The sequence below is a fragment of the Pteropus alecto genome, unplaced genomic scaffold (assembly GCF_000325575.1).
Source record: "Pteropus alecto unplaced genomic scaffold, ASM32557v1 scaffold65, whole genome shotgun sequence".
Taxonomy (NCBI): Eukaryota; Metazoa; Chordata; class Mammalia; order Chiroptera; family Pteropodidae; genus Pteropus; species Pteropus alecto.
The window spans coordinates 605,462-617,854 of NW_006439191.1; the positions used below are offsets into that span (position 1 = coordinate 605,462).

At 37.6% G+C, this 12,393-nt stretch overlaps 1 protein-coding gene across 1 annotated transcript in view; it reads right to left on the reverse strand.

Moving 5' to 3' along the window:
- Positions 1-11,410, reverse strand: part of FBXO28 (F-box protein 28) — a 24,946-nt gene extending 13,536 nt beyond the window's left edge. The window contains exons 1-2 of the mRNA XM_006916206.2: positions 11,107-11,410; positions 596-705 (exon numbers count right to left, since the gene is read on the reverse strand). Of these exons, the coding sequence (XP_006916268.1) occupies positions 596-705; positions 11,107-11,373 (377 nt within the window). The 5' untranslated portion in view covers positions 11,374-11,410. The remainder of the gene's footprint in view (positions 1-595; positions 706-11,106) is intronic.
- Between the last annotated feature and the right edge of the window lie 983 nt (positions 11,411-12,393).

The window sequence follows — 12,393 nt, forward strand, 5'->3', positions numbered from 1 at the left end:
GTTTCTCAAGCCATAAACATGGAATGTCTTTCCATTTAAGTTTTCTTTAATTTCTTTCAACAGTGTTTTGTAGTTTTCAGTGTATAAGTCTTTCACTTCTTTTACTATATTTAGTACTAAATATTTTATTTTTTTTCCAATGCTATTATAAATGGGATTGTCTTCTTAAATTCAATTTTGGATTATTTACTGGTAGTGTATCCTGGTTTTTGTATGTTGATCTTGTACGCTATATCTCTGCTTAACTCGTTTATTAGCTCTAAGAATCAGTGTATTCCATATGTACAAGATGAGAGCTACACAAGATTATGTCATCTGTGAATAGTTTTATGTCTTCTTTTCCAAACTGGGTGCCTTTTATTTCACTTTCTTGCCTAACTGCCCTGGCTAGAACCTCCAGTCAAATGTTGAATAGAAATGGTGAAAGGGAGCAAACTATAGTAAAAACCACTTATTGTGATTTTGGTATCCTGTGCTACAAAACACTTGTAAACCATTTAACATGTACACTCCTACTGAGATTAAAAATAAAATCAAGAAACAAATGAACAAAATCCCCAGCTGAAAATTATTGTTACCGTTGGCCATAACATACCTTGGGAGCTGTGCTTTAACTTGTTTCTGACATAGATTATGGTACCTCTCCACTTTTAGAAATCCCTGATTCAACATTCTCTGACAGACCAAGTCCATTCTTTTACAAACCTATGGAGAGAGAGAATTTGAAAAAGTAGTAACGAAATTAACAAAAGATAATTAACTTGACTCTAACTGAAGGCTGGGAGTTCTGTGTGCTAGTGTTGTTCCTGTTTGCTATTTGAATTTTTGAATCAGTATTATGTAGGTGAATCCCTCAAACTCTGTAATTCTTACCATATTGCATTTAGTGATTAATATTATATATAACCAAGGAAAACTTTACTCCTTTACTTTAGGTATTTGTTGAATGTTCTGAATGTAGCCCCACTATTCTGGTCAGAAACTGTAGTTCTGAATGTTAGTAAAAAAATATGTATATTCAAAGGTTTTAACTGGTTTGAAACAAAGAAAATTCTTCTTCAGTCAAAAGTGTATACTCAGACTCAAGTCCAACCTCTCACAAAGTTTATATGATCTATAATCTGAATGAGAATTCTTATTTATTTCAACTAGTGATTTAACTATAGACAGTTACTCTATTCTAGATAATGTTATATCCTCTAAAGTATCTTAGTATGTGTAGCGGAACCTCAACTATTTTGAATCCTTAAGGAATGTGGTGTTTTTATCAAAGTCAGAACACCCTAAATTTGAGTCCAGCCTTTACGCATTCTTTAGCAAGTCAGCTATGATTTGAAAGCCCGAGTCAGTCACCTCTGAAAGGTGGATAGTATCTAACTCCGGGACATCAGTAGGATTAAGTGAAACAATACATGCTATATCACTTGGTAAACTCTACAGTGTTTCATAAAAATTATGTTAAATAAGTTTTGTTTAATTTAGTACTAATTTGAAAACTGCTCCATATACTTAGCTGTTATGTTTCTGAGATATCCCAGCATCTTTCTTATCTTAACGAGACCTAGTACACAATATGTTTGTTCTTTGATTCTCTGAGAATTTTGCAGTGACTCAGTCAAAAACTTGAACGCTAATTCTCACTGTATAGGTGTGGATGTTGAAAATACAAGACAGTGAGATAAATCTATATCAAGATCAAGTCAATTAGACGGGCTGTCTTCCACCTCTCATAACACCCAAGCACAAATGCTTGACAATGCTAATTGCAATGAAATGGCGTAGTGGTTAGCAGTAGTGGTTAGCACATCTACTTTGCACACAGAAGGTCCTGGGTTCACACCCCAGGTGGAGCCAGCCCCAAGTGCCCTGGGGGCGCCAGGCCCCAGGAGATGTCCCACCTTCAGAGATCCAGTTCTTAAAAAAAGGGAGATGGCAACATCCCTAGGTCAGGGGTGGAAGTGTGTGTGTGGGGGGGAATTAAAGAGGGGAAAAAAAAAATGAAATGCTGATGAAACTCCTGATATGTTTGTTTTCCCCTGGGAACACAGGGACAAAAAAATCAAACTGGGTTGAAGCTAATGAAAGCTCTAATGAAAGCTTTAATACTCTAATATCAAATAATAGATACTTCCTAAATCACAACATGCCAAATGAAAGGTATGAATGAAAACAGTTCTTTGCAATATCAGTATAAATTACAACGCAATACACTTAAAATACTGATACCAAGAGTAATTCCTAATAAGTGAAAATTTAAAATATGGTGGAATCTATTTCTAACAAAACTAAATCAGTTCTCAGATTTGTTCAGTGTCTACTGGAAAAAAAAAAAACCCAATACGTATTAACATAAATAATTTTAAGGAAAAATAACACTTTTCAAAAACAAAGTATTTAGTGAGTTACATTTTTGCAAATCTCTTTGATGTCTGGTTTACTAGAAGTGAATCCTCCTATCTGCTTCTGCATTCAATCCACTGAGAACGCCTTACCTTAGAAAATTTTAGAAAACATAATACACAAGCACACACTTCATTAGCTATCAGTATGACATCATCACAGCACATAGCTACTGAAGAGCTCCATTGTGCACTTGTGAAAGAATGAAAATGAAAAATGCAAATAAGCTCTTAGTACTGAATGGAAATACTGCAGATCTTACAGACTCCCTAAAAGAGCCTTAGGAAGCCCTCTGGGATCCCTGGACCACATTTTGAGAACTACTGAATAACACTGCTTTTCAACTTTATGTGAGGAAAACAGAAACTTTTATTACATTACTGGAGAAAGGAAAAGAGTGTGTGTGTGTGTGTGTGTGTGTGTGTGATGAAGGGGAACAGAGCAGGCTAAAATCTCATCTTTCATAGTAGAAAGTCAACAGATAATATCAAATAAAAGAAAACAGCCCAAAGACTTGAAAGTGGTACTTCTGGGGAATAAAATTGGGGGGTTATAAAAACTATTTTTTGTTGTTGTTAAAACTATTTGACACGAGGCACCTTCTTACACAGTCTTGTAGAAAACCACTTCTTGTCTTTATGGACTCTACGATATCTTTGATAATTTCCGAGATGAAATAATGGAAATAATTTTTCAGCAGCAATAAATTTACAAAAAAATTAAAATCAATTACTGTAAGTTCCAAGGTACTGTCTAAATTATTTTATTATACTAGAATTTTGCTGCACTGAATCTAGCTAACTACTAGGATTTAGATATTTTGATAATCTTGAAACTCAACTGAATATATGAGTACTGACTAGTATGCATATGTAAGTACTGACTGGGTGATGAGAATATGAATAACCATATAAAGTCAACCAAAGAAGACTTTACATGATACAAGATTTGAATTAAGCTTTGAAGGAAGAGAGGGCAAAGACTGCAAAATCAGAGGTGACAGCATGTGCAAAGGCACAGAGTCTGAAACGAATAAACCATTAGCGAGCAAACTATTTCCAATGATACAGCAGATGTGTAGGCAAAGCTGAGAGGAATAAAATCTCCTATATTTTGAGCAGGGAAACCAGAGAGTAATGAGAAATAACTTTAAAAAGACCACTCATTTTTTGAAAGATCTCATATTGGGATAGGCGATTGGTCATTTTCTGTAAGCAGCTGTAATGTTAGGACTAAAGATATGGTTCTGGAAATTTGACATGGGTATAGCTGAAATCACTGTAGAGAACCCCCAAATGTGAGATAAGAAAATAAAGGCTTATAGACAGAGCCTCGACTGACATTTGTAGTTAAAAGCTGGTAAAAAGACTAGAAAATAGGTCACAAAGACAAATTAGAATAGCATCACAAAAGCCAAAGTCAAAAAATATTTTAAGCATTAGTTAATATTGTAAGAAAAGAGCAGCATTTAATGTAGTCCTCTGACTTTCATGGATGTTTAATAAGCATTGATTGACTGATAGCACAAAAACAAAGACACAACAACAGATCGTGCATCTTTTGTTTAGGATTCAGAAAGAAGCAGAAGTGACCTCTGGAAAATGAAGATATACTGATTTTCCCCAAGTAGTTTTATGGTAGCTGCTTACAATGTACGCTAACTTGCAATGCACAATTATCTCATTTAAAGTCTAGCTCTGTATTTATGGGTATTTTAATTACTTCCCAATACTATAGGAAAAAAATTTATTTCTCTGGTTATTAAAACAAAATTCTAGCAATTTGGCAGTTTACCCAAGACAGTAAAATAAAATTCTGGAGTCTAATATACAAGGAGGACAACGATCTGGGCATTTATATGCACTATAAAAACAAAAGGAGCCAATGGAATAAATCAGTTTACAAGGAAGACATTTAGCTTGGGCCCCGTTACTTGCTGTTCTAGTATGAGAGAAGAGGTGTGGTTTTTGTTACTTACTTCAGGATTTAAAACGCCATGTTTATCCTTTTCATCGTTTTCTAACTTAAGTGGTCAGTAATCAAAAATTTACTTTACTTATATGTAGAAATCTTTTTCGATTTATTGTGCCACCATAGTATTTGATGCAAGACCCATTTACCATATATTTGTGAAACCCACAATTTTCCTGTTAAATCTAACCGTTAATATCAAATCTTAGTTGATTCTAAGATGCACGTTTTCTCATATTTTAACATTTGACATGGGAATAGTCTTACAATATATGATATCTTACAATTATAACTGGCAGCATTTCTTTCACCATATGTTAGATGCCTTGAAATATAGTATGCCAGATTTCTTTGATTTTATTTAAGATGCTGTAGAGACTTTAAGATATATTACCAATTTAATAAAACCTCTTCTGGGGGGGTGGGGGGAAGCACTGCCAAAATAATGTACATATAAGTTTTCTCCACTTAGTCTAGAAGCTATTATCAAAAATGAGGCTGCTTATTAATGACCCCTGAACTGAAAGGAACTTAAGACACCAGAACCTATCCTCTTAAGGTAAGAAAACTGAGGCCTCAAGAAAGAAATTCTGTGATTTTTATAAGGTCATCCAGCTATTTAGTGGCAAAGTGAAATGGACAAACCAGGTCTTCTAATTCATATCTTTTTAAATTATATAGATTGAAATAATTATCCTCAACTGATCAGAGTCTCAGCTAATACCCTGCTGCACAGAAACTGTTGGCGTCAGTCTACAAGTAGGACTTCTTGCAGCAATATGCGACTTTAAGGACATTAATGGGGGTTCTTACCAACTGCTGAAGATGGAGCTAGACCCAGATCTTCCTATAATTCTTTTTCAAAAACCAGAAGTGAATCATGAGCAAACAATCAAATCTGCACTGTAAAGCATTTTACAAGCCATCTATCTGGCCTGGATTCTTCAAAAAATCAATTGCAGGAAAGAATGAAAAAAGAGGAGGAATGTCCTAGATTAGAGACTAATACTTTATTAGATTCAAGGCCTTTATTCCCCGCCCAAAGCTTAAAAGGACATTTTGGGGACAACTGAGAAATCTGAATATAAAATGTAATGTTAAACTCTTTGGAAGTGATGACATAGTGATTATATGAATATTTAGGGGCAAAATGTCATTATATTTGCATCTTACTTTTAAATGGTTTAGTAAAATAAATTTGCGTGGGACACACACACAACATTTAGAAGGGAAGAGAATGAACATACAAGTGAGAGAGATAAAGCAAATGTGGCAAAAAGTTAACAACAGGTACTTCGTTATCCCTACCAGTGGGATAAAATCATTTAAAAAATGAACAATGACCCACAGCCATTTTGGTTCTTCTCTTGCCCTATTTGCTTTTTCAGTGAACTCATCTTAATTTCCCTCACCTATTAAAAATATGGATACAACTTGCCACCTCTTTCCTAAGAATATTTAATCTTTTATAAAAATGCTACCTATCTGGTATAGGTTGTGTGTGTGTGTGTGTGTGTGTGTGTATGGGGCGGGGAGGAAGGGAGTTAATTATCTGCAGTTGGATTTCCAATAAATTTTAAATTATTTGTGTATCTCCCATAGATATTCACTTGGAAAGAAAACATATTTATTTTAATATTAGCCTGAGCAAACCAATTAGGAAGAAAAGTCTGTTTTCAGGATTTTTATATGCATCCTAAAAGCCAAAAAGGAAAGCCTTTCCAATTATTGTTTTTTATTTTCTGTACCATTATTCTCATTAATAGAGGAACTGAGTGTTGATTACAAGGAAAGAGACTTAATTCACTATTGTAAATGGCTATTCATGTTAATTATATACTGGCTTCAGACCACCTTACCGATTTTTAATCTTTAAGAGTACTTTTTTTTAGTCACTCACCTTCTTAAATTGGTCTTGTAAAATGTTAAAAGACATCTTGAGTGAACTAAAAACTTTAAATTTAAAAAAATTTTCCAATATTCTCTGTTGCAGGTAAATAGTTAACCGATTTTTCAGCACTATTTTAATTTATACAGAAAACACCTTTATTTTACAATGACATATATTTTCTATAGTTTCCTCAGAACAATGAAATTTTAAGAACTGTTTACTCAACAAATGAGTACTTATATCATATCCCAGACTGTCTAAGGACGTCAGGATTCATGATGAAAGGCTATGTGGTGCTGAGTGGGAAACAGGCCTTTCCAAAGGTAAGCCCCACATGTAAGTGCAATCACGACACTGTGGCAACTGAGAAGTACTACCTGAGTCAGGTGCAGAGAAGAATCACAGAAGGCTTTACAGAGGCACTAACATTTGAAGGTACAGATATTTTCCAGGAGAGGGAAATAAAGAAGAGGCTGTAGGCAGAAGAAAAAGACATGCTTGGAGAGGCCTAAGGAGTTTGGGAAACTAAACAGCTTGATGTTTGTTTCAGTCTTAAGTGCAAGATGCTAGAAGTAGGTGGCCTGGAGAAACTGCTACGAAAGGGTATAGCTTTTGCTCCTGGTCTTAAATATCATGAGGTTGGATTTTATATCCTTTTAATATATACCTCTCCAAACTATAAGAACACGGACTGCTCAGTTACCAGGGTATACAGGTGTATCTGGTCTCTTTTATGAAATAATGATGATGCTAAGAGATGGAATTTAAAAAAAAAACAAAAAACATTCTTTCTTACTCCCTCGATCGAAAGATGTCAACCCTGGAGGTTCTCAAAACGTTTCTTAAACTTAACTAGTCTGTGAAATAAAAAAAGGTAGAAAGTAAGGGGAAGTCTGCTCACTAATCTAGGCTACCTGCACCTTTACACATCACAAATCAATCTCATCTTAATCTAAGTCACCTTTCATCAATGACTTCTTTATATGATACATTATTTTTTTCTTCTGGGAACGTTCTTCCACTTTTACTAACTCGATACAAACTCATCTTGAGGAAGCCTCTCCCGATGACCCTCACCGTTCTTGTATTAACCATCTTTGCATCTGTCATCCTGCTGCTTTGTTAGTGTGCTCAAGGATCATTCTGTCTCAACGATGATGTTGTGGACAGAGTATGGAACAAACCCCTTCACTCTGAGACTAGAATCTGCAGGAAGCATGGATTGTCCCCCAAATATTACAATTTCTTACCTGTACTTAAGTACCTGTTAATCAAATCGACAACCTGATCAGGAGGAAAAAACAAAAAGCAGCAATAAAGAGTGTATTCTCTACAGCAATACAGAGCGGTGGTTCTCAAAGTGTGGTCGAGAGACCCCTGGGGTTCCCAGGATCCTCTTGGGTTTGTGAAGCCAAACTATTTTCATAACACTAAGATGTTTTTGTCATTTTCACTCTCAGTTCTTTTGCAACATACAGTAGATTTTCCCAGAGGCAACGTGACATGTGATGACATTGTTCTGACAGCTAATTGTGCTGTGCATTCTTGTGCTTCCTAGGATTTTCTAAGGTAAGCTCCAAGGGTCCTCTGTAACTTTTAAGAGTGTAAAAGTGTCTTGTAATAAAAAAGTTGAGAACTACTGGCATAGAGCAACAGATCTGAGGAAGACAGCTTGCCTAGTTAAAACAAAAGTAATCATATTTCCTACCAATCCATTCTCTCTCTAACTGAAATTTTCTAACATTTGAAGTAAAGATATGAAAGGAATTATAAATGGGTAACAGATTTAACTAGCTAAAATGTTCTCTAGAACAATCTTAGGAGGAAAGCATGTATTTATGTATTTTGTTACCAACTGGAAAGTTTCAGTCCGGATAATAAGGAAGACTTAGTGAATTTAACCTTTAGTCACATTTATGTCCTGCACCACTGATAGGATTCCATTAAATTTATAGGCGCTCCACTTGAACCACTCAGAAAAAATTTGATAGGGTTTCCCTAATGTATCCATATTCATTTTTCAGTGAGAACACTGTGCTAACAAGTCAGAGTTAGCTACAATCAGCTCCCTAACTAAGGGTAGGAACTCACTTCTTAACCTTTGCCACTTGTTTCAAAAACTCTCATACCTGACAAAGTATGTAAGTTTAATGCTGCATCAGCAAATCTGTGTGATTTAATGGAAAAACAACTCAAAGTACAGGTTTTGTCATTACAAAGCTGTTTTCAGCCAAGTAATTTAAAATATATTGAAGGAGTTAAATATTTAAAGAACTATTTCTGTGTAACCAGGATTTCTCAGCTCTGAGTACATTTTTGGAGCAATAGTCAATGGCAAAAAAAGAAAAGATTTAATAAGGCATTTGGACAGTCCCTTGGAAATAACTGCAGTCAAATTTCAGTTATTCACGGCAACAGGAAGCAAAGCCTCTCATCGATTTAAGTGTACAAATAACTGAAAAATATTATTTTAGCAATTTCAACATAGAGCAAATCTTTTAAAGAAAATTCAGAGTAATAAGTACAGGGACTGTGTTCCTGTCCTCTACTTAGATGCTAACATAATTATGACTGAGGACCTAATAAGGCTAGCGAACTGGGAAGGAAGAAAAAAACTAAGCAACTGAACAATACATAGATTAGCTCATCAGCCTCTGAGTAGTTGACATTTAGCTTATGCACACTAACTGTTCTTAATTAACATCACTCTCTTCCAAGCATATCCAGCCTTAATTCTGCTCAAATACTCACAATAAAAGGAACTATGTAATTTATACGCCAGATAGCCACATACATACAAAAGTTGTTCTTTAGGCATAAATGGCCGCTTAGGAATTGCATATAAAGCACCTACCAGGCACTGTCTCCAGAAAGCCAAGCTCAGATAAAGATTATAATTAAATTAATGCTGACATCTAGTGGCGAAAAAGAACATCTTTCTTTTCCAATGTTAACCTGAATTGTACCTTCTGATACCGAAGAATCTAAAACCAAGGATACCTCCAAACCCCTACAAAAGACTATGTATTAATTTCAAGTAAAGAAAGGAACACAAAATAGTTCCCCATTACGAAAGCAGAGAAAAAACCATCTCTGAGACATAAAACTGGCTGCAGAATCTTTCAGGAGTAGGGAGTGGAGCTTGTTAAGGGACACCTTACGATTTGAAACTACGAATTTGTACTCTTAAAAGGCTACAATAGAACTACTAAGAATTAAGAATGCAACTACTTCATTTGAAGGATGTCCTTTATTAATAAATTGTGGGATGTTTTAACTGTCCCCTAGGGTAGGCTGGTCCCCTCCCCCCACACCTTTAAAAATGTATTTAATTTTTAAAAAAGTAAAACGACTAACAAATGAACAAAAAGCCCTCCCCAGTTTTCTTCAACATTTATAGAACAGAACTGTAGCCATTCCAAGTCTTACAAAGCCATTGTCTGGCTGAAAGGCTTAATTCAAGCAAATGTTGTGCCCAATTTCCAGATACCATAAATGTATGTATACCATAAATCTAGATCAAACGCCATCCTTTAAAAAAATTTGAAAGAATATTTAAGATTTGACATGAAATTCTACGATGACGAGTCTTGAAAATTCAGGGACAATCAATTTTGAAATATCACTTTTCGACTGAAGAATTTTCCATCCTGCAGACTGAAATGGTTGAACTGCTGATGACTAGGAAAAAAACTGGTTATTAGTTTGAATTAATTTTAATAAACTTTCTTTAAAAAAGAAGCATGACTTCCTTTCCAAAATACAGTTATAATCAATTTTACACTGGAGGTGTAAACCTAAAATATGGCATATTGATGAGTAAGAAAATGCTACACACAGCACATTCGGAAATATGTCTTTGTCCTCTTAAAAATGACCCCGACCAGATTTAGTATCTACACAAAACCGATTTGCAATGACTTCAAAATGTACACCTCCTTTAATTTTCTTACCACTTAAAGATAAATTCACTGAAAGAAAGCAAAATATCTGACTAAACTAACATATTCATCAAACCTTCGGTCAAATCTCTGGAGTGAAATAAAACTCCAATGGCAAATCCTTTTTATAAATCTCTGGCTGAACAAACTACTGTGATTTTGAAGTATAAAACCTCCCCTAAAGCTGGCAGGTGGGCGTAAATCACTAGTTTGAAAACGAATTGCAAGAGAGAAAAACCCCCGGTCAAGGGGCAAGTTGCTACACTGGGGGTGGGAAGTGTCAGGGGCGAGGCAGAGCCAGAATGGCAATTTCTCAGGGCTCTACTTTATTAGTCAATTACGGGGTGCTGGTCGAGTCCTCGGAACCTCAACCCAGTTTGGGGAAAACCGACCAACCCTACTTAATTTTCTCCAGCAAGGAAACTTGGGTGGTTGGGGGGAACAATACGTTATTCTTGCAGATAAATCAAACCTGGCTGGGATCGTGGGATCATTTGGCCTTTTGGGGAGTCTTCTTCCCCAACTCCGGCCGGAGTCTGGAAGGTGGGATACAAAAGGCAGAGGACGAGCCCCCTCGGGGGTCCATGCTCAGGCCGATGGAAGGTGGGAAGCTCAACTCCCGCTACCTCCTCCCCGCCCGCGCCCTGCTTCCGGGCGGGGGGCATGGGCCCCCGCAAGGCGAAGTTCTCCCAGGCAGGCGCCCCCATCCCCGAAGCAAGGGCGGAATCGGGACAAGCCCCGATGACAGACGCCGAGACTTCGGGGCGCGAAGGACACGCTCCGCGCTCTGGCGCCGGCTGGGCTAGCGGGGTGCTCCCTCCCCGGGGAACGCGCTCCCCAATTCGTCCCTCCCCACACCTCGGCCCCGCGGAGAGGGCGGCGGGGGTCCCGCGGGGGCCTCACCAGGCGGAGCTGGCTAATTTCGTCGTAGGACATAAAGCTGAGGATGTTCTCGATGGCTACGATGGGCAGCGCCACCAGCGTGTTGTTTTGAGGCAGCTGGTCCGGAGCCAGCGTCGGGGCTGGGGGCGCCTGGGACCCCGGCTGCGGGGGCTGGGACGGGGGCGGTGGGGGCAGTCGCTGGGTAGAGCCGATGGCCGAAGACGAGCCGCTGTCGCCGTGGCCGCCGCCTCCTTCTTCGGCCATCCGCTCCTCCGACGCCGCCGCCATCTTGGGGGTTTGATTCCTTCCCCCCACTGCAAGGGGAACGGGGCACTTCCGGTGCGTCACTTCCTTACTTGAGCAGCCGGGGAGGGGACACCTGGAGGAGAGGGAGGAGCCTATGGGTGACAGGCGGAGACAGGCGCCCACATTGCGGTTTGTTCGAGTGTCAATGAGAGAAGATGCAGTAAACCCCTGGAAAGGTGATCTTTTACCTAAAAGTGGAAAGAACTTGAAGGCAAGGCAGCCCTGTCTGTTAAAATTTACTTCTCCCGCTGCAGTTTTCCTAAAGAGCTTCCTGACAAAGGATAAGAATCATGTCGCCTAATAAGTGTAGACAGAACGGTGTCGTGAGAATATCATCATCTTTCAAGAATCATAGTAATAATCGATTTAGGCAAATAAAAAGGAATGAAGTATTGATTAAAACTACCACATGGATGAAGCTTGAAAATGTTAAATGAAAGAAGCCAGACACAAAGGATCGCATATTGTATGATTTTATTTACATGAAATGTCTGAAATGGCCAAATCCATAGAGACAGAAAGTAGATTAGTGGTTTCCAGAGGCAAAAGGGAGTGGAGGAAAGGGGAGTGTTAGCTAAAGGGTACAGGGTTTCCTTCTGGGGTGAGGAAAATGTTTTGGAATTTGGTAATGGCGATGGTTGCACAACCTTGTGATTATACTAAAAACCACTGACTGGTGCACTTTAAAGTAGTGAATTTTAAAATATGTGAGTTGTAAATATCTCAATAAAATTTTTGATTTAGGCAAGAATCATTCAAAGATGCTAAAACTAGAAAGTAAAGATATGATGTGCAGCATAATATTTACATAGTCTCAAAATAACCCCTCACGAATTACATATTAATTACAAAGAAGTTTACAATAGAGAAATTTGGTGGACACCAACACCACAAAATGATCAAAATTAACACCACGAATTATGGGATGAATAGACATCACACGCCTCCGGATATGACATCCTGAAAAAGACATAACATAATGTAATATTCTTGCAAAAAAAA